At 35.7% G+C, this 23630-nt stretch overlaps 1 protein-coding gene across 8 annotated transcripts in view; it reads left to right on the forward strand.

Annotated features, from left to right (window-relative positions):
* PPP4R4 (protein phosphatase 4 regulatory subunit 4) overlaps nucleotides 1–23630 on the forward strand; it is a 68072-nt gene that overhangs the window by 16145 nt on the left and 28297 nt on the right. For 6 of the 8 annotated variants that reach the window (XM_032691012.1, XM_032691010.1, XM_032691014.1 and 3 more), the window contains exons 3-6: nucleotides 11793–11895; nucleotides 20209–20356; nucleotides 21041–21114; nucleotides 21542–21648. In XM_032691012.1, the coding sequence (XP_032546903.1) occupies nucleotides 11793–11895; nucleotides 20209–20356; nucleotides 21041–21114; nucleotides 21542–21648 (432 nt within the window). Of the gene's footprint in view, nucleotides 1–11792; nucleotides 11896–17862; nucleotides 17961–20208; nucleotides 20357–21040; nucleotides 21115–21541; nucleotides 21649–23630 lie in introns of those variants that run through there. The other 2 variants (XM_032691016.1, XM_032691018.1) reach the window with 2 other exon arrangements.

Genomic DNA, 23630 nt, shown 5'->3' on the forward strand with positions numbered 1-23630 from the left:
GACATGCATTCAAAGGAAAGAGATATTCTTTTCTTCCAGAGATGATTCTGTACTAATTTTAGTAAATGTGGGTGGAATTACTGGTAAATGCTTTTATTTATTCTTTCCACTGCAGAACGTCAAACTCTTTTTAGGATAATTGTACCATTAGAAGTAAGTTAAAATATGAGTATGCGAGGAAAAAATAGTCTAACAAAAGACTATTTAAGATTATTGTAGTGATTTTGAAGGTAGGGAATGTTATTAGGATTATAATTATTAAACATAATTGAGTAGTGTCATGGTTTAACCTCAACAAGCAACTAAGCCCTATGCAGCAGCTTGTTCATTCCCCTACCAGTGGGATCTGGGAGAGAATAGGAAGGGTAAAGGCAGAAAACTTGTGGGCTGAGGTAAAGACAGTTTAATAGGGAAAGCAAAAACCACAGACACAAGCAAAGAAAAACAGGGGATTCATTCATGGCTTCTCATGGACAGGCAGGTATTCAGACATTTCCAGAACAGGGCCCCATCATGCATAACGGTTGCTTGGCAAGACAAATGCCATCACTCCAAATGTGCCCTCCTTCCTTCTTTTTGCTCCCAGTGAACATGATATTATATGGTATGGAATGTCCCTTTGGTCAGTTTTGGTCAGCTGTCCTGGCTGTGTCTCCTCCCAACCTCCCATGCAGCCCCAACTGCCTTGCCCACGTGGCAGTATGAAAAGCAGAAAGAACCTTGGCTCTGTGCAAGCCCTGCTCAGCAATGACAAAAACATATCTGTATTACCAACCCTGTGTTCAGCACAAGTCCAAAGCAAAGTCCCATACTGCTCGCTGAAGAAAATTAATTCTAACCAGCCAAAACGAGCACAGGTAGTCAGGAGGATTCTGATGGTATGCTCATAATGATTTTAACAGGAATGCAAATACAGATTAGTTATCTGTATATGTAATGCTCATTTTTATCTACTGTTTGAAATTATTCTGCCCGAGAGATGGAAATTTGAAAGACTTGTGTCATCATTTCAATTTGTTTATTATGTTAATTGTATTATCTGGTTTGATTGTCTGTCCACTCCAAGGTATATGGAACAACTCTCATGTATTTTTGAGAAACATGACTCTGACTCTTTCTTTTCATTTTAATTAAGTAGCTGAGTTTCATCCTGATTCCCAAAGTGAACATGAATCAAATAAAACACTTTTTTGTTTGATAGAACATGAATCAGCAACAGCTTGAAATTGAAGCAATTTTTTAGTTACTTACACGTTTACCTCAGAAAGCTGCCTTTGATTGATGGTTGCTTCTAATGGATGAGAAAGCAGCACTAGAGTTACCTTTTTGACATTGTAATGCTGATGCATGTAACTGCATCAGTTTGAAGCAGATGTACAATACTGCTTGAAAATATGAATCAAGAGCTTTAAACCCTTGGGTTCAGTCTCTTTACCCTTTTTATATTTATTTTCCTTGTGGCTTTTCATTCATTCACTGTACTCATACACTGTACTTTCATTCTGTACTCAGAGTTATGTCTGTATGGGTCTTTTACATTTGCATTTTCTTTTGATCCAGAGTGTGTGATTTTGAAAAGGGCTGGTCAACTCGTTTATGAAGTATGTTTTATTTACCATTTGTCTGTGTTTTACTGTTTGATGCAGCAAGTTAGATTTTTTGTTACGGAATTTATAACCCTATTTTTAAAGTTTGAATTTTTTGAAAGACAGGTAAAAAATTCTACTTGTACTTTAATTCTTAGAAGGTTATGATTATTTCACGTCTTCAAAATAAAACAAGTTCTTGTTTATACAGAAAAGTCTTTTTTATGAAGCCAAACAGATATAGGCAGAAAGACCAGTATCAGTTGCTTTCCTGATCTTTAATGTGCTTTTCTTAGTGGTGTGCAGAGGAATTCCCAATGGAATTAGTATAGCATAATTTGTTTTTAAATGAGGAGACTCATAGCAAGGGTTGAAGTGAAGGAAACCGGTAGCTTCTGTTAGTGGTAGCTTTTCTGTTACAAAAAAATAGACAATTGTTGTAGACCTGTGAGTCTTTATACTAAAGGAGAGGTTGAAATATACAGCTACAGCTTTCTGAATCAAGAACTTTTAAATATTTTTGAGAAATTCTTGTCAGCTTCCACAACTATTAGAATTGCTATGAAAAAGATATGGGATTGATACAAGATGGAATATGTTATGGTCAGAAAGGATGAGAGGCATGATAGAAAGATGAACAGAGAGTAATAAAGTGGATCTGTTGTTTATAATGCCCCTCGCTCATAAGACCCCCAAGCTGAAGAAGACTCCAAGTATATTTTACTACCTGTTAGGTCTTTTAAAGTTTTCATCTCTCTGATGCCACAGGTGCGTGCGAAGTACACCGGTAGAAGAAATAAGAGTGAAGAATGAAAAGAGATCCTGCGTCTAAATTAAACTATTAGAAAAATTTAGGTCAACAGAAGTAATTTACCCTTCTAAAATTTGGTTAGCATCTGTGATTTTTTTTTTCCACTTTCAGTGTAGAAAAACTACAGGTCTCGTACTTTTTCAGAAGACTCCTATCATGTAATGCATCTCCGTAATGACAAATCGTGTTAAAAGTGAAAACTGTAAATTCTGGGTCAGTGAATGAGGACTGGCAGGACGAAAAATAATACCAGCTCCTAGCTCATTTTTGCTGTATCGCCTAGGGATGGGAAATAGCATTATCTTGGTCTTGGAGTCAAAAGTTGATCTTGATTTTACTTTTAGAATTCAGACTCAAGATAAAAATGTCAAGAATTCTACCCAGAGACCACATAAAATGCGATATGTGTTATAAGTCCTCTAAGGAAGAGGAAACACTTATCTTCTAGGAGATTTTAATGTTGATGTGTTGATGAAAAATGTCTTCCTTGAAGGCCCTTTTTATGTTCTTGAAACTTTTTTTAAAATTCAAGGGAGAAAAACTTAATGTTTACTCATAATAATTAGTGTATAAACTCACAGAAACTGATGATATTAGGAAGAATGAAATTACTGTGTTATTACATCACATTTGTTTTGGCTCAGGAACAGAAAGGAGTATCTATATGAATTAGACATTCTCCTTTCTCTCTTTGACAGATGTTCAGCAAGCAAACAGAAATAAGAGACTTCAGTTGACCAAACTGATCCTGATAAACAAGGTTACTGTGAATACAAAACTACTGTGCAGCTTAATCTGGGGGTTTGATTCTTATTTTATTGCACTAGAAGTTTCATGTGTAGTGGTGCATGTTCAGATGTATACTAAAATCAGATTAGTTTCTTCTTTTTTTAGTGTATAGACCATGTAAACTTTATTCAGATGTGCTGTAAAATGACCACGGGCATACATATCTTAAGTAGAAGACCAAAATGAGAAATGGATTTTGAAAATTGGATTTTACTAGAAAAGGGTTACAGTGTCAATTGCAAAGAGATGTTAAGTCTGTGATATTATTAGGACTTCTAACTTCTTGAAAATTTATATTAATATGGTATTACATTTTCAAATTAATTTTATTCTGTCTTGTTTTCAGCAGAGTTACGGAAGCCTAAAAATAAAGTTTCTTCTCTTTATTTGCTCTGGCTAGACAGGTAACAAAGGAAGAGAGGGAAGGAGGGAAGAGTTAAAAGATGGCTGCCTGATGCTTCTTTGGCCCCATCACAGTTTTGGACTTAGACGCGTTTATATCCCTATTCCAGAATTTCCATAAATTTCATATATGTAAAGTCTTGTATACATAAATGTTATAGTGTATTAGTACATACAGAAAAAGGCCACTGGCTTCTAGGAAAATCTAAATTAGTTTTTAGGTTGATACCAGTGGTGCCCAGCTAACTGTGATCTTCAAAAGGTTTTCTGACAAAGAAGAAAGTGCAGCATTTACAGTTTAGGAGCCGCACTATTGTATTTTAATACATAACATTAGTTACATAAAATAGTTAATATGATACATAGATCTATGTGTGTGTGTATGTAAATTAATAATGTTTTTTAAATTCTTGCATTAGCTTTTTTTTGAGAAGGAAGCCTCTTTTTTTTAGCAGTTGCTGTACAATGCCAGAAATATAAGCAATTTGCTACATGAGATACCTGATTTTAAAAATATATCCCAAATATTGTGTGTTTGCAGTTTCAAGTACTAGGGCAAATTTTCAGATAAAAGATCATTTTGATTCTGGATACTTTTTGTTTGAATTAGCAACATGGTGGAGGATAACCATACTGTACAAACAATTTTGTACAGCACTTCTGGTCTGTAAAATCTCGTTTGTAATATATAGATTCAAGACTATGTTAATAATTGTACAACTCACAATTCTCTGTCTTTGTCCAACTGAGGCTCTTAAAGGAAGTTATTTTAACAAAATGACAGCTCTTTCCATGGGACTGGCTCTGTTTATGATATCCTTACTACAATAAATGTCAAATAGATGTTCAGACACTCCTGTTACATAGTTTATGTTTGAAGAAGTGTAATTGAAAAGTAAACATACATAACATGAAATAAAAGGAAAGTTACAGCTTTACACCAGTGTAAACAAAGGATTGTACTTCTACAGAAAATACCAGATTGTATTTTATCAAAGGAGTATTAACCTTAAAATAAAATTAAAACTGGTCTTAAATTGACACATCAATATTTGTGATTTCAAGACATTTTTCTACTTTCTAGATTTCCCTCTTTTTCTTACTAGAAGCCCTATACTATCCAATCAAAGACAAAAATTAAGAAAAAGTACCTTGTAAAAGTGTTAATTTTTACTTAGCAAGAGCAGTACCTAGAAAGCAGTGTAATAAATTTTAATTCTGTGTCTACCCACCTGCATAGGAAAGATTGCAATGTAAAAATCTTCACAATAAACTAAAGGAGATTCTCAAAGGAAGTCTTATGGGCCACGCACTTTTATGCTATTGACAGAAATACTTATCTGGATTTCTAGTTTGCCTTGGCAACAGTAGATTGTGCATGAGAACAGAAATCCTGGAAGAAAAATTGAAGTGGAATCATTCTGAATAGGGTAAATCCTGTTAGATACTGAGCTTTTATACAAATAGGAAATTAAGTCTAGGATTTATGAATCCCAGTCACAGGATAGTTTAGGTGTCAGAGGACCCCGTGGAAGGGCATTTGGTCCAAAGCCCTGCTTAAAGCAGGACCAACTTCCAAGTCTGATGTAATTTGGTGTTAGATCAGGTTGCTCAAGACATTGTCCATGTGAGTTATGAATGTCTCCAAGGATTCCCACAGCCTCCAGACACCCTTTTTCAAGTTTCAGTGTTCTTCGTGAATTTTGTTTTCCTGATACCCAGTTAGTTACTGAATACTTTATTCATTTTTTTTAATCTTACAATTCTAAGCCCTCACTCATTGAAGTTGGTAAATTTTTATTTCTGTTTTCAACAAATGTAGATTTAGACAAACAGAGAACATTTTAGAATCTTGCACTGAAAATAATGACATTTATGGAGTACTAACACTGTAATCTCCTGCAGCCATCCATCAGAACTTCTAGGTTTGTAAAACTAAGTTACACAAAGCATGGACTTGAGTTGTTGATTCACCAATGGCTATTTAACAAGTCATTTTTGCTTTAACAGTGTTAAAGAAAAGTCTGTTCACAAACTGGGCTTTAGTTAGAGCTTGGGTAAACATTGTACCTCAGTCTTCTTCACAATACTGTATTCTGCACCTGTCATTGAATTTTTCAGGCTTGTGTGAATAAAGGAGTGAGAGATGGAAATCTAGCTTCTTTTTTTCAAACTCCTTTGTGGTAATATTGTCTTGGGGAACATTCAGTGACTAATCTTTCTTCATGCTGTAGAAGGAGCTGTAGTCCCTCCATCCATTTCCAAATACAAATGTTTCTAATTGAGTACCCAGGGACTTTTAAAATTTTCTTTGTTGTTATTTTGTAGGATCTGTTTTGAAAAATGCTTTAAAAATTAGTCTAAGAAATCTTAATGTCTTCCTTGAGCTTGATGAAAGTTTGCGAAATTGGAAACACCTATCTTGAATGTTATCATAGTATAGTTGCTGTGGGAAGGGATCTCTGGAGATCATGTAGTTTACCTCCCTACTCAAAGTAGTGTCAATTAGAGCAATACATTCAGTCTTGTCCTGAACTCAGGATTTTGAATCCTGTGGATGGAGACTGTACCACCTGTGTGGGCAACTTATTCCAATATTTGAACACAGACATAGAAGAACTTTTTTTTTTTTAAGGTTTAAGTGGAACTTCCTGTATATTGAATTTTTTCCACTGCTTCTTTTACTGTCACTGGGCACCAATGGGAAGAATCCACCTCTGCCTTCTTTACTGTCTCACATCAGATTTTATGCATATTAAATAAGGCCCCTGAGCTTTTTCTTCTCAAAATTAAAAATCCCTGTTGTCTGAGTTTCTGCTCAGATATTAGATACTGTAATCCTTTAATTTTAGTGGCCCTTCAGTGGACTCAGTGCCGCCTGTCTACGAGATTCTTGTGTTGAATAGAGAAGGAGAATCGCCTCCCTTGAGCTGCTGGTGATGCTCTTTTACGTGTAGCTCAGGATGCTGTCAGCTACCTTTGCTGCAAGAACACATTGTTGGCTCCTGGTCAGCTTTGTGTGCACTGGGACCTCCAAGTCCTTTCCTGCCAAGCTACTTTCCAGTTGGCTGGCCCCCAGCCTCTACTGGTGCACAGGGGTATTCCTCCATGGCTACAGAACTTGCATTTTCTGCTGTTGAACTGTGTGATATCCCTGTTTTGTTTCTCCAGCTTGTTGAATCAGCACAGTCATCTGGTCTGTCAACTGCTCCTTCTGGTTTTGTGTCATCTGCATATTAACTGCACTCTGTCCCATCATCCAGGTCATTAATGAAAACATTAAACTATTACCCCCAGTAGACCCATGACGTAAACCACCTGTGGCTGGCTTCCTTGCAACTCACCACAAGCCATTAGGCTCAATAGTTCATTCAGTTTTTGGTCCACATCACTTTCCATTTCTCTAGGTTGTACTTTATCAGTTTGTTTATGGGGATATAATGGGAGACAATGTCAAAACCCTTGCTAAAATAAGTTAAATTCCATGATCTCAGCCAGTCATCATGTTGTAGAAGACTGTAAAGTTAGCTGGTCAGGCATGATTTCCCCTTCTCAAATGCAGGCTGACTACTCCCAGGGGTTTTTTTGTCCTTCGTATGTTTGTCAATGGTTTCTAGGAGGATTTGCTTCAGTCTCAAGGCAGTCCCAAATATCATGTCGACTTCATTTTATGAAGGTAGAAGAAATAGGTAAAACCAAATGCAGGGGCTAGTGGGAGAGGGTTAGTGCTGTGCTTGTGCTTGAGAAGTGTTCAAGGAGTGCTCTTCAGTGGGTCTTGCAGTTAGACCAGCTCTGGTACTGCTGCCCAGCAGCGAGCAGCTGGTGTTGCAGAGGCAGTAAGTATGAGAATGGAAGTGTTCAGGCACGAGAACTTTCCTCCCTGCTTGAGGATTCCCAGCACTGGAAAGTCACTGAGCTCTCCTGTAGGATGAACTCAGAAGATGAGTCTTCGGGTTTTATATTTAAATGATATTAGGTATGTGGATTTTGCTAGCACAAAAGAGGTTGAGCTAAATTGCTTCTAAGTATAGGGCTCTGCTGTGTTCTTCTATAGTTAGTGCTTCATTATATTGAGCTTACTGTGACTGAAGATTTAGCATTTATTTTAACTTGTTTATTAATACAAAATGTCTACATCTGAGCATTTAGCAATAATTCACTATCATTCTAAAGTCTTCAGTGTTTAAAGCAAATCTATGGTGCAGCTCTTCTGGTAGAAATAGAAAAAAAATCTTCTGCAGTTGGAAAGTTACAGACTGTGTAGGTGTTGAAATGCCTCCTGCTTCATATTCTTAATTGGCAGCAAGCCAGGTACTAAGAATTTCTGGTTTAAAGGGAAATACTTCCCTTTTCTTTACATTTTGATGAATAAAGGCAGCATTTTGGTTGCATTTTTTAGCAGTTAGGATTTCTTCCATCTTGATACAAAATGAATAAAATTTTCAGTTAAATAGCTCCTTCAAGTTACCTTGAACTTTTTGCATGATTACACAAAGGTATGTATTCCTTTCAAGTTTTATCATAAGAAGTTGTGGGCCTCATCCCCTCTGTGACCCTTTTCCCACTCTGGGTGCTCCGGATTTCTCAGTTCAGCTTTAAAGCTTCATTGGAATTAGCATGTGATACTCAAGAGAAATTTTCCATGAACATGAAAGACTTCAAAATTCATGGCTTTGAATTAGTTAATAAAATGATTTTGAATAATGCAAAAATATTTCAAGTTGTAAGTATATCAGTTATTAATCATTAACTTAAGTTCATTTTCAGGAGTTGACAGAATACTGCCCTTTCACTGAGTTTAGACCTTACTGGGAGAAGTTTTTTATTGAGCGTGCTCATACATGTTTACCAATAAAGATTACGGGGATACTAATATTAAAATCAGTCTGAAAAATCTAAACTCTCATCCATTCTTGCTGGTTTTGAATGGCATTAAAAAGGGCTTTGGTGTAGCTTTGCCCTATCAAAACTTGTCAGCGTTTACCAACAACAGTTAAACATATAGTGGGGTGTATGTAGTTACTAACCAGAAAATTGGTTCCTAATGCTTTTTAAGAAAATCACATCAGCTTAATTTTACCTAAGTAGGTAGTCTTAACAGAGGATTAAACCACGGAAAAAATACTGATATATTTTCTCTTGGAATAGGCACTGTATTAAAAAACTACAGTGTTGGATTAGCAATTTTGTGTATTCCTAAAGTAAGATAAATACCGAGAGAAAAGATAACCCATATTCAAAAATACAGGAAATGGTGATTGTTTTTATGCTTTGTCAAGCCTTTTTCTCTTCCCCTTGAAATGATGTATCTGAAATTTGTCTTGTTTTCAGCCAGGTTTTTTAATTAATATTTTTGTTACTACATTCTGATATTGTGAATTTCAGTGTAATTTTTTTTCCATCTGTGTTGAGCTCCATACCCAGCTATAATTTTTGTTTGCTCTTTATTGTTGTAAATGTATAGGCACAATAAAGGTGAAGTGTCTGCTCTTGGAATGATTTCCAGATTTTGCTCAGTGGGTCAGAATGTCGCAGCCTCGATGACAGCAATGTGTGATAAACCTCAGTACAGTGCTCACAACTTTCTGCTCACTTGTTACCCATCTTAGATTTAGGATAAGTCTTCTTATCCTTATTTGCATTCTTATCTATCTAATACTTGAGGTGTATATGATCCAAAAGAAAGGAAAGGCAAAAATACTGGTTCCTCGCATTAATGATGTGTAGCATTTTTATAGAACAGTTATTACCATTACTAAGTTTTTAGTGGATTTGACTCTAGATTAGTTCAGTTGGTTAGAACATGATGTTAATAATATCAAGGTTCCAGGTTTGGTCCACGTATGAGCCATTCGCTTAAGAGTTGGACCTGATCCTTGTGGATCCCTTTCATCTCAGAATATTATGTGATTCTTGATTGCTCTGGGAAGTAGGAATGTTTTATTTTGTCCCAAATTTGTTATGTTAGCTGATGTAATCACACGAGCATTTGTAAAGATGTTCCTTCGAGTTCAGTTTAGACATAGGAAAAGGTTCTTCGCTGAGAGGGTGGTCAGTCACTGGAACAGGCTCCTCAGGGTGAAGGAGTGGTCACAGCACTAAGCCTGTCAGAGTTGAAGAGTCTTGACGGTACGTTTGGTCATATTATTTACTTTTAGGTAGTCCTGTGAGGTGCAGGGGCTGGAATTGATCCCTATGGGTCTTTTCCAATGTGAGATATTGTATGATTCTAATACATTACTATGTGAGAAATCAGTGGAACTACTTGCAATGGTGAATCTGAGCATAAACCTGAGCACCTGTAGGACTAAGGCTTGTAATGTGTCTGTGGGTAGGAGCCAACATTTACTTACAGCACTGCTATACACACGAGAGCTACTTTTTGTGTCAAGTGATAAAGGGCAACAGGCACTGCAGGGGCACTGTCCATCTCATCTATTTAGGCTGAGATAAATTGCTTTTTATTGAGTCTTACTTCTCTCCATTGATTGATTATAAAGGAAGTTTATCTTAGAGGCAGACATGCCCAATCTAAGATGAAGTTAATTCCATCATATATGCTTTAGTCACATACTGTGAGATTACAGACACTTTGTGTTATTCTGTACAAAAATAGAAAGAAAAAAAAAAGAGACATATCTGCCATAGCAAGATTTGCTCTTTCTGGAGGGTAAAGGTTTTGTTGGGGCAGAGGTTTTCCTATATTAGTGCCCATATACAGAGTGATAGTTTGTAATTGGTGAGTTAGGTAATTACACCTGTGTGCAGAACGGAAACCTAAAACATAAGTGAACTGGGGGGAGGTGTGACTCTCCACCTTGCAAAGAGGATTTGAATTCCTGAATTCCTGCCATCAGGCCTCTACTTAATCTTCTAGAATGTACTGCCTTCTAATGTGGAAAATTATCTTTGCAAGGATAGTAAAGAATACTTTCTTTCAAAAATGTTTACATTGAAATTGAAGTTTGCTAGATACAATTAAGTTAATATTGATGATACCTAATTGCAGTTTGAAATTATAGAGTGCAAAGAAAAAAAATCTTTCTAGAAAGATATTACAGTATTTTGGTTGGAGTATTTTAGTCTCTGTAGATTTTAACCAAAGATTTTACTTTTGTTTCTGGCTTATTATACAAATATATCCTTATTTTTAAAAGAATATTTATATATATTCAACAAAATAGGTCTAAATTGGCCTGCTTGACTGTACCTGTAATTTCATTTGAGCTTCTGAAAGAAATGAATGTTGAGGATGATGTAGAGCATTAATGGAATGTGTAAAGATCTTTTCAGCTCTAAAAGCTGCAGAAAGGCTTTACACCTTAACTGTGAGTTCTCTAATATACTTCAGAGACAGAACAAAACTGGAAGATGGTTGTGTAAATCTCCTGTCTTGTGACTATTTATGTATCTAGTCCCTTCCAGAGGTCATATCTTTCACTAAGGGAAAAAAAAAAGGAAATGGATGTGTTGATGTTTAGTTTTATTTTTAATTTTGGCATCCAGACCCTTTCTGTTTCTGATTCTGTTCTAGAAGTTTATCCACTTGAGTAATCTTTATTTTCATCTCATGCTTTTTCTCCGTTGTTGCCTACCATTTCCTTCCTATCCTGCTTTTTTTTCTTTTCCTTTTTCAGTTGTGAGATACCATTGAGAGAGACAGGATGGGGAGAAAGGTGGAAGATCTGTAATCTAACCAAGTTTTTACATGCTTTAATCACAATTGTCAGTATGCATCTGATTATATCTGACTGTTTTCCCTACAAAAAGGGAAAAAAATTATAGATTTCTGTTAAAATGTTGTACATCATGTGTAGCTTTCATGTATATCTTCTATTTGTCCCCTACCTATGGTTTATCCCTTTTATTGTTATAATACAAAAACTTCCATGAAACCACTGCCTTGATCATTGAGTTTGAAAAGATCTTTTGAAAGTTTTATGTTTTTCTTCAAAGCTATACTAAAATTAAAACATTCCATGTAAGGAACTATATATAACAGCTTTTATGGTTGCTGTTTTTTAATGCTGTCTTCTGCAATGTATTTTGAAAAAAAAAAATCCTCTCTTTACTTACATGAAAAACCAGGGTAGGGTAGGTTTGTTCTTGTTGTTTTTTTGGTTTTGGTTTTTTTTTTTAAATGAAAGCTGTGAGTTTGTAATCATGATACAGAGTAATATATTGTGTGTGTTTGTTTTTGTAAGTTCTGGTCAGGACATCCAGGGAACCAGTGTGGTGGCAAATCTTCCAGTCCTGATGCGACAGAATCCTGCTGAAACACTTCGTCGGGTTTTACCAAAAATCAGAGTAAGTTTTGTGAAATGAGGTTGGAATGCGTCTTTTTCTGCAAGTATAAGTATTTTAACAAAGCCAGAAAAAAATCCCACTTTTATTGCAACTCACTCTTCAGGAGTGGTATGTCCAGTAGGTCTTCCACATTAATTCATTGAATTTGTGAAGTATTAACAGGTATTATATTTTTTTAAAAAATGTTACAACTGGGAAAAACCCCAGAATTAATACTATTTATGTGTTCTAAAGGTTTAACAGTATTTTGACAGCTTTTTGAGAATTCTTTTTGAGGACCATCTGGTCATAATGGTTCATTTTGACCTTCTTGATCTCCTTCCATCTAAACATTAAGATTTTCATGCTGCTGTCCAGAAGAGTATAGTTTGCTTTTAGCTGTCTGTGAAATGTCACATGCTGCCCTCCCCACATTTTTAGTTAGTTGTGGTAAATGCATGCTGACCATGTAATGTTATACAGTAATTTTATATACAGATATGTTTGTATAAAGGATACTTGGGTTGTTCAGTCTGGAGAAGAGAAGGCTCTGGGTAGACCTTATTGTGACCTTTCAATACTTAAAACAGGCTTATAGGAAAGATGAGAAGAAACTGTTTAGCCTATTGAGGGTAATGGGTATAACTAAAGGATAGATTCAGACTAGATATAAGGAAGAAATTTTTTGCCATGAGAATGGTGAAACACTGGAACAGGTTGCCCAGAGAAGTTGTGGATGCCCCATCCCTGGAAGTGCTCAAGGTCAGACTGGATGGGACTCTGAGCAACCCGGTCTGGTGGAAGGTGTCCCTGGTCATTGCTGCGGGGGTGGACTAGATGACCCTTCCGACCCAAACCATTCTATGATTCTGTGATTTTAAGGAACATGCATATCTCTCTTGTATTTCTGCTCTGCCTCAGATATGAGCCCTTGGCTAGAAGAAATGTAGAAGTTCATTTAAGGTGTGGTTTAAGGAGCAGCTTCAGCCAAATAAGAACAAACTGCATCACAAATACAAATGCAAAGCTTAATAACTCTATATGAGGCTGCAGTAGGAATTATGACTTTGATAATGTTAGCCTGCCTGTTAGAGTGGTTTTCAGTGATTTTAAAGGCTACCAGCTGGGTGGAAAAATACATTTGTTTTGGCTATCAAAATATCTCAAAGTTTATTTTGGTACACAGCAAATATCTGAGTTGTTTTTGTTTTTTTTTTTCATTGGATTGGTCTTCTACCAGTACCATTGGCAGTTTTTATGTGATTAAATCAAAGTTTTGATTTAGAACAGTCTCTTAATCTGGTCTTGTGCAATTGATCACTTTGATATAAACGCAGTTCTAATTTATACAAATTGTCAGCTAAAGGAGCATTGCGTTTACTAGCAGTTATTTCAATATTTTCAAAGCATTGGGTTATGTTAGTAATTTTGTGGACAGATTCAATTTCCTTGTTCCCTGTGTATTTTCAGAGATACATTTGACACTTTCAGTAGGGTGATTCAGTCATGATTTTACCAGGACACTTTTCGAATTCAGTGGTTTTTTTTCCCATATAATTTTAAATCTCTCCCTTTTTAACACAGTTTGCCAATAGGAGTGTTATTTTCTTCTTGGAAGCAATTAATGCTTAACAAGAATATTTAGATCACTTGAGATGGGAAGAATTTAACTAGTTACTGACTGAAGCTAAATAATAGTTTGGTAATCTAAAATACATTGAAATGAAATGTAGAGTTATTTTAAGAAAGTCTCCTTGCTGCGTTGTCCTTTCTATCTCAAGAACTTTAGAGTTGAGAAGAAATTTTCTGTAGTAGCTGATGTGAGTTTTCTTGCTGTATCTGTATCAAATTCTCATTGCCAGGTATAAGAAAGCATATATTAGTAAGAAAAGTGAGATGGCTGTCTCATATGCTTCTGTTATACAGTTTTCTATATACTGAGGAGATGTTTACTAAATAACAGTGGGCCCATGCAAAAATTATATTTGTTTGTTTCACTAAATTGTCATTATGTTTCATTATTTTCTTTGCTGAAGTTTTCAAAAAATCACTGCTTTTGTTGAAAAGCTGTATGGATGTGTATCTCTCAGCTTTTTTTTTTTTTTTTTAAGGCAGGTACCATAACATTGTATTAATAAAATAATTAAAAAGAGTCATATTATGAAAAATTACTTGGTATATTTCTTACTGTCTGTGGAATTGGTCTTAAACTGAATCCTCCCTTTGTCTCCTAATGTTAAGGAAGAGGCTGCTCCAGGGACAATTCAGTATTTGTGAAAAACTTGTTATGAATTGATGAGGAACAAATATTTTTGTAGTCCTTGCCATGATTACTTAGCAAATATTCTTCTGTAGGGTATTTAAATGCAAGCCCTGCTGCAGGGAGGACTTAGGTTCTATGTGGTAGATGTACTCCATGAAGTTCTGTGCACCAGTATGTGCTGGGGATCACCGAGCTGGAAAGCTGCTTTGCGGAAGAGCACAGCGTGGTCACCAAGTTGAACATGAGCCAGCAGTGCTCCCCTGCAGAGCAGGGCTCCCCGCAGAGCATCCTGGGCTATGTTAGTCAGGACACTGTGAAGAGTTCAAAGGTGATCCCTCCCCTGATCCCTCCCCTCTACTCCACGTCCTACTCTACTCCATCTATAGCACTTACCCAGTTCTGGGCTCCTCATAGCAAGAGAGGGCTGAGACTGTTCAGAAGGCCCCTGCAGAAGAAAGGCTTGAAGAGGATCTTATCAACATATGCAAATAAATGAAAAAGCCAGACTCCTTGCAGTGGTACCCAGTGACAGGACCAGAGGCAGTGGGCACAAACAGAAACATAGGAGGTTCCTTCTGAACATCAGGAAACACTTTTTCACTATGAGGGTGACCGAGCACTGGCACAAGTTGCCCAGAGATGTTACTGTCTCCCTCCTTGGAGGTATTCAAAAGCAGCCTGGGCATGTCCTAGCTCTAGGTGGCCCTCCTCAAGCAGGGGGATCAGACAGAATGACCTCCAGAGCGCCCTTCCAGCCTCAACCATTCTGTGAATACCAGACATCATCTCTAAACTTCATATTATCTCCTGAAACTTCTGTGATCCCAGGGAGACTCTTATTTCTTAAGGGGAACTAGTCAATTTTTTGTCTGATTATTTAAATTCAGCAAATGGTCAAGAAATAGCTCTCCTCAGAACTGAGGATTAGTATAGACTAGCAGATTGTTTACAAAACATTGAAGTGGTTTTAGTTATATTCTGTGCTATAAGAGGCAGATTAATTGTTTAAATGTATATGTGTTTAAAAATGCTTTAAGAAGAATGACTTGAAGTTGCAAAGTAATTGGAAACCCTTCAACTTACATGAAGTATGTGCAGTTACTCCCACATTATTCTGGCATAGGTAACGCAATCTTTCCTAAAGCAACCTAACTGACTTCAAGAAAAGTTGATTTGGTTTTTTTATGTTTAACATATTGAATCCATTTTTGCCCCAGTGTTTCTACTTTGAGACCAGAATTCATCTTGAAATGAAGGAGAAATAAGAAACACTAGGGATTTTTTACCCTTATTTTTCAGGGCATAGAGAAGTGCTGGTTTTGGCCTGTCTTCAATAAAAAGTCTAATATGGGAATGTGGTTTTTGATTCTAGTTTAATTTTTTTTTTGAATAGGGATGGAGGAAAAATTTAAAAGTGTTATCATTAACATGAACAGGGCCGAGGGCCTGGAAAATATTTGTATAGTGGGAGTTGGATCTCAGTGTGATCTTAGATCAGGTAGGACTTAATGACTTTGTGAAGTATCTTCCTGTATAACATTAAAGAACATTCAACTGAAAATAGTACGTGAGAAAGAAGCATTAGGAATATTAGAAATGAAGCAGACAACTTTAATAATAAATGCAATCAATCTTTGAGCAAATTACTGAGAAAAGTAGTGTGGTTTTCATCTTACAGTGTCATTTAAACCCAAACTGGATGCCTTCCTAGATGATGAATTAAATGAAAACTAAGTTAATGGGCTCCAGGCAGGGGTAAAAGAGTAAAATGTAATGAGGTCAGTCTAAATCTGAGCTCTCCTTTCAGGTTTAGACTTTATAAATTGAAACTTTCTGATATGAGTTAAGTTTCTTTCTGTGGCTTTTATAAAGCCAGTTTTTCAATGGTGTTCTGTTATCTAATATTTATTTAATCTGCAATAGAAGTACAGTTCTGCAGCCATGTGCATTGCACTTTTAACTGCAAAACAGTATTTGGCACCATTAACTTGATGTATTTTTTTTCTTATCCTTATTTTTATTGGAGGAATTTTCCTGACTATTAAATGGAAACTTTAATAGTCTGTAAAGGCATAATTGAACTCAACTGCGATTAGAGTCTTGCAAATGTAATCTGGCATTGCAGGGAAATAAGCTGATTTAAATTACTGCACTTGGTTCCACTTCTTAAGACAGGGAAAAATCATTTGTGAATTCGTATTGGCACATGAAAAATGAATTGTGTAGTAGTTTCAGAGGGCTATTTATTTGAAAGTATAGCTGCATAAGGAAACCAATGTACTTATTCAGGATACTTGCAGAAACTCAAAGCAAAAATAAATACTGTTTTTATTAGAGCTGGGAGTAATGTAGAGAAAGGAAAAATAAATGCAAGGAATGTTCCAGCTGGATACATTACAAATTTGTATTTCATTCATGAGAAATTGATAAATATGGTTACTTCTGTAAATATAGAAATGTGTATATGTAAAATCTAATTACAATTATATCAAAGACACTTTATATATTTAACATAATTGTTTTAGATCTGAGATGAGCAAAATCAGTATGTCAATAAATATGACATAAGTGATGATTGAATTAGGTGTCAGTATTTTGGGTATGCTAATAAAACAAATACACTGTATATAATTTAGATGTTAATGTAGGAATGAGATTATGAAATATTTTTCTTAAGTTCTGCACTTAAAATGAAGTGGCATCCTTGTATGGGTTCTTTTGTATAGAGGACCCCACTCTGGATTTCTGCATGCACCTCCTCATGAACTTTGGAAGTCATTGAAATGCAGATTTAGGGAAAGCTTAGACATTCTTATCAACATTTCTCTTCCTACACCAGATGGCTCTTTTCAAATGATGTTAATAGTATTTTCCCTGTTTTCCATCCTTGGGCTCTGCAACCAAAAGTGGTGGAGGGAGATTGCAGGTGTATCTGACTAATCTGACTAAAAGAGATTTTTCGAAATGCAGCAAACTAGGCTGTTCTTGTTGTAGTGTATACATCAAGCTTTATTTAGTGTTGTCTGATTAATTTCAAACTTATTTTCACAGTTACTTATTTTCCTAATCTGTCAGTCTCCTCTTGAAAGCTTTTCTTTTTCCATAATAGATTTTATAGTTTAGGAAGAGGTGGGGTGATTTTCATCCTTCTTTATACCTAACATTGGTCTTAAGGTCCGTTCTCATTGTATCCTTGAGTTTCTGTAATTTCCATTATTTCTGTGTCTTTTAGTCTTAAAGGAAAATTTCTGTCATATCAGCACAATTACTAAAATGGTTTGACTGTGTTCCTGCTTGCAGCATTCTTTCAAGAGAATTCTGTTGTTGCAGGACAAAATGTGCATTTAAACTAGAGGTGAATTTTCTTTTTTTTCAATTAAAGGAATAAACCAGGCTTTCTAAGTTTTGCAAGTTTTGATGCCTGAGTTTAACTTGTGGACATTAGAATAGTCAAGAACATGCTAATACTCTTAAATTCCATTAAATACACTGAATAAGATAGGAAAAGCTTTTTTCCTGCAGTGAAAATCTGTGAAGTATTCATGTGTAGAAAAATACATTACCTTCTAAATAAATACATTTATATTAGTTAAATTTAAGTTATCCAGCTTAAGTGAAAATGGAAAGAGGAGACCCATACATTTTCAAATGCAGTTCTGAGTGCGAACATCAATGCAGACAGGTATGTAAGCAATCTAGAAATTTACATTTCAATGTCTCCCGAGGTCCATGAGGAGGCACATCCAGAGAATGTGTTCTCACACATGACTATCCAGAGTTGTGTGGATCTGTGGAGGAGTCTATTTGGAAACTTTGTTTGTTGGTAAGTAACCCCGTTTGTATTGCGTACAAAGCAAATACGTACGTAAAACCGAATTCAAAGAGTCATAGAATCATTTGGGTTGGAAACAGCCTTTAAGTTCATCAAGTCCGACTTTTAACCTGGCACTGCTCCATTATTTTCTGATCTCTGTTAGCATCTACTGTGTGTAGATAGTGCTTTTGATTATCTTGGGGATGTTTATTTGAACAAGTGTAAGCCAGAATCCCAGAACAGTATGGACAGATATTCTGATCCTAAAAATATTCAAAATACAAAATTGGTAGGTGTCCTTATTCTTTCTTGCCTGTGGATGTAATACCAATGGAGGAACAAGGACAGAGATAGGCTGTGGAAATAAGAGGGCAGTCTCCATGGCTATTGAATGCAAATATTTTATCACACTTTGGTAAGCAGCTCAGTGCTGTTTCTTTTTTTCATTTGGGGGAGTAAGGACACAGGGAATCCTTTTAGAAATAAAAATGGCCGTAAACTGAGACAGATCTTGAGAGATAAGTAATGGTTCTCCTTGAAATCAGATAGACTAATAATTGCACATTTGCACATACAAACTGGTTGACGCTTGTGGAATGAAAACTTCTTGTTTTTTACTGAATCTACTAAAAATTTCTCAGATGTTCTTTACAAACCCTTTTCTCGGAAAGTTTCCTCTGTTATGTAGTACCTAGAATCATAGAATCATTAAAGTTGGAAAAGTCCTACGATCATCGAGTCCAGCTGTGTCCAACTGTGAACCCGGTACCACCATGTTCACTGTTGAACCATGTCCCCAAGTTCCATATCTACATGCCTTCTGAATACTTCCAGGAATGGTGACTCCACCACTTCCCTGGCGGCCTGTTCCAATGTCTGACCACCCTTTCAGTGAAGGAAGCCACTTCCCAGACACTCTGCCTCAACCTTTACTGCTGTGTGGGGTTGTTGTGACCCAAATGCAGGACCCAGCACCACCTTGTTGAAACTCATATAATTGGCCTTGGCCATCAGTCCATCCTGTCCAGATCCCTCTGCAGAGCCTTCCCACCCTCCAGCAGATCAACACTCCCACCTAATTTGGTGTGATCTGTAAACTGACTGAGGAACACCACTTGTGACTTTCTGCAAGCTGGATCTAACTCCATTCACCACCACTCTTGGGACCCAGCCATCCAGCCAGTTTTTAACCCAGCAAACAATGTACCTCTCCAATCCATAAGCAACCATACACTTAGGTGCATAATGAATATTTTCTTAATCTGATCTGGGCTTATTTTTATTTTAAATTAAAAGACCAGATTATTTTTGATTTTTGGCAAGTGATCTGAGAAAGCACTGTTCATCTCAAGCACTTTAAAAAAGAAACAAAACCACATATATAATATGTTATATAAGAAGTATGGACTTTAAACTCTTACAGAGTTTGGAGTGACTTGTAAAATGAGTGTAATACTTTAGTGGTAGAATAATGAACTTTTTATTTTCTCATGAAATAGATACATTTAGAGAAGTAAACAAATGGAATGTTCACGTAGTTGATAGCTATTTACAATTACTACTACTTAAAATGTGTCATAGATTGCATCATGGAAGTTCTGTGCATAAATCTAAAATTTAAAATACAAATTGTCTTTTTGTTGAATTAAAAAAAATTAGTAATATTTCATCCCCTTATTATCTTTGTTTAAGTTTTGAATTGATGATTTTAAAGACAGTCTAATTAATTATATTCTTGTATGTTAAAGCTTTTAAGTACTAAATGCTGAGTTAGCTAGATAAATATTCCAGTCCATCTTGCCTTATTCTTAGGACTATATATATGTAGTTTTTAATTTGCATTCCATGTTATTTGTCAAGGGATGAAATTTAGGTTGCCTTCTGCTATTTTAGTATCTCTCACTGAATTAATGAATTACTTCTTTTTAATTCATGTGCATAAACAGCAGAAATGCAATTGTTGGCTGATCTGTATTCACCCCTCATTCTGTAAAGCAGAAAAATCCACGAATGCACACTGATGAAACTGGAAGTCACAAAAAATATTATAATTAACTTTTTTCCTTAAAATATCCGTGCTATAATATAAGAAAATCTGCAAGAAATTGCTGTTTACAGAAAAAATAATTTTACGGAGAATTTTGTAGTTTACCCAGCTTGTTGCATTTTAATTCTAAAAGTAAATGCAAGAATTTGGTTGTTCTTTCAATACATTTCTGCCTCATGCTTTATATTGATATAATTTGTAATTATACAGGAGGTTCTGCATGTTGCAGGAGTGGAAATGCAGTTAACAGCTGCTGTTTCATTTTTGACTGTTCTGCAAGAGGAATCGGTGTCCATTCATACATACTCCCACTCCTTCCTACACATCATTCTCCAGAACCTGGAACACAGAGATGCAGGTCAGAGCTGTACAGCTACTCTGATGACTGATGACTTCTGCATGTTTTGTTTCCTTAGTGACCATACAATACTGGGTAAAGCAGTGAGTGCAATAACTGTGACTTTGTATTTAGACTTGCATGAATGAAAAGACCACTTCCATAATAATATTTAAATGTAATTCTGATTGAAGCAAAAAAACCCCCCACTTTGACTGAAGGACTAAATCCAAAAGTTGTTACTGGGTTGGAGCTTCTCTTGAAGTACCAAAATTTTGTGGCTGAAAATTGGAGGGAGGATGCTTGACATTTCTTTTGTGTTGATCCGTTTTTCTTAATTTCTTTGACACTATTTTTGGAATACAAAGGAAAAAAGAGGCCTTTTGTAAAACTAGAAAGTTTTAGTGGGCGTAAGGAAAGAATATGCTTCTAAATGAGGGGAATTAGCTTTACAAAACAAACAGGAGCATTATTAATTTTATACAGGAACTGAAAAGGTACAAGAAATGGGGACCGAATTTGCTTCTCACTTATCCTACTTCTTAGTTTGAAGTCTTGGGTGTTAATTTAGTGGCTCTTAAACACATAGCTCCTTGAAGAGATGTGTGTGAGAAGTTAGAACAAATTTTGTAAAACTGATATCTGTTTTGTTGTATGTACAATATAACATGGATTATATAACTTATAACCATTTCTTTGGAACAGGTGTCAGCAATGCATGGTTAGAAACTCTTCTTGCTGTAATAGAAGCTTTACCAAAAGAAACTGTTAGACATGAGGTAACAATAATCTCTCACTTATGCTAACAAAAAAGATTAAGATTGCAAGATTGTATTTCCCTGCAAGTTTTATTCACTTCTGTAAGATTTGTGGCAGTTCTATACCTGGCAAAATGGTAATGGTTGTGGAACAGGAATGTAAGAGAGGAATGTGCTGTTATAGAGGATCTGTGGCTGTGATTTGAACCATAAAATGCTATTTGTGCCAGTAGAGGGGTTTAATATTCTATAGTAGCACTGAATATTGAATACAGGTTTCCAGTAGACTATTAATGTACATGGGCATCATTGCTGTTAGTATTGATTAATTCCATGAAAAGGTTAATGACATCTGGGATATGTTTTCCTATATTTTTTTTTAAGAAGAGGAATACTTTATTTAATGCTTAAAATTCTTCTGTTCATGTTTCTTTTTTTTTTCATATAGATCCTGAATCCACTTGTTTCTAAAGCACAGCTTGCTCAAACACTTCAGTCCCGTTTAGTTAGCTGTAAAATCATGGGAAAAGTAGCTAACAAATTTGAAGCCCATATGTAAGTAAACAGAAAATATATTTTCATTCCATTGTATAAACCAGTATTTCTTTGTTGATGGACAAAAATTACTACAAGAAAAGTAGACTTGTTGCAAAAATTAAATGCTTTCTTTTTATAGATCCCTTTATATGGATATTAATTATTGATAAAAAATGTTCAATATGTAACTAGCATATTCAGCTATGCTTATGTTCATCAATTCATAACTTCAGTTTGTATGTTCTCCCACAGGTTTGAATGGATATGCTTTTCATGCCATTCTTTCATATAATTTTTCTTGCTAAAAAATAAGCCTAAGAGTGGATTTCTCTGCAATTTACAGGGACAAAACACAACTTCGTTACCTGGGAGTTTCTTGTCATAAACAAAAGAATTCCATTCCTCACTTTTTTATTATCTAACCAAATTTAACATGTAGATTTTTTTTTTCTTATCCCACTTATATGGAGATATATTCAGGAACCGCTGTTGTTCCCAGATATTGTGCAGCCCTCAGGTTCAGTGTCTGTGGTGGTGAAAAGGGAAGTAACGATGAAAGTAAATCTGAATAACTTACCTGCCCAAAGCAATTGGTATGGTATGGTAGTTGATATGGTAAATTCCTTGGACAGTTTATCCAGGCTTCTGGTAGTAGGGCCATTTCACCAAATGTGTTTCCCATCCAGGCGGTTGGCCACATGTGATTTTGAATTACAGAATAAATCCACTGAGGGCTACTAAATGCACAGAAACTGTATCTAGTTGGGGAATTCCGCTCTAATAATGATTGTGATCTGCCCCAAAATGTAAGAATTAAGCATAGCAGAAAAGAAGAACAGTAGGATGATATGACAAGACATTTAGGACTACATTTCTTTAGATTATGTTTTTTTTGTTCGTTAAAAAAGAACTAGAAGCAGCCAAAAGGAAGCTATCTACATTTTCATTTGCTGTTTGCACTACACTTATTGGACATGCAAATGTTAATGAGCATACTAGAGTAGCGGTTTTTGACAGTGTTACCAAAGTCTTCAAAATCTTTTTATTCCAAATTTGTAGAATTCTGCAGAATAGCAGTCACATTTATTTGTTTGAAGTTACATTCTCATGAAAATAAGTGACTTTGCAGATAGCTTGGAATCTTATGCGAGAATATAGGAGTATTAAGTAGTAGCTGTAATAATCATACTTTCTTTTGTTTCTTTTATATGATTCCTTGCTATTCAGAAGTAGGAAACCCCTCATTTCAGTGAACAGATAATAGCTCCTTTTCTGCACTGCAGCTACATGTTAAGAAGATGGCTGAAAATTTTCTGGAACATATAGTTCATCTGGTAGAGAGCTCTGAGCGCAGTTCAGAGGGCTGAAAAGAGATGTCAGTCCCCAGGTTTACAGTGTGGCAGACTAAGATTTGTGACACACTCTTGTTCCCCTTGCAGGAGGGAACTTGGTACAGGCCCAGGAGACATACCTGTCCTCAGGAGTAGACAATATATAAGCATGTCTTCACATTCTTCTTCAGAATAGCACAATTTTTCCTTGTAAAATTTATACTGAAATTAAAAGCTTTTTATTTGTATTTCATGTTAATCCCAGGTTATTTTATAGAGTATTGAGAAAGTCCTGACCTTATCATATAACATTAGTTTTTCTACCCTCTGTTCCAGAGTTCCAACAGCTAATTACAAATGTTTTTGTTGTTTTTTTTTTAAGTAGACCTTACTTCAGAGTATTCTAAAATGCCAGACTTCCAAGAATTTGTAGTTTTTGAAACTTGAGGCCAAATTTTTTTGTAAGAAGTGAATTAATTTTCACTGGAATGAGTGGAGGCTGTGCAGGCTGGCTTGAAGATTTGCTTGTCTGTGACTATTATTTCTCTTGAGTTTCGCAACAACATAAGAATTTATACAGAGGTATTTTAAGAATACTCATGACAGCATCTTGGGCAATGAGAGGAAACACAATGGCTGATACTACCAAGTTGTAGTATGTGTTTTTAC

Source organism: Chiroxiphia lanceolata, chromosome 6 (genome assembly GCF_009829145.1).
Source record: "Chiroxiphia lanceolata isolate bChiLan1 chromosome 6, bChiLan1.pri, whole genome shotgun sequence".
In the NCBI taxonomy this organism is placed as follows: domain Eukaryota; kingdom Metazoa; phylum Chordata; class Aves; order Passeriformes; family Pipridae; genus Chiroxiphia; species Chiroxiphia lanceolata.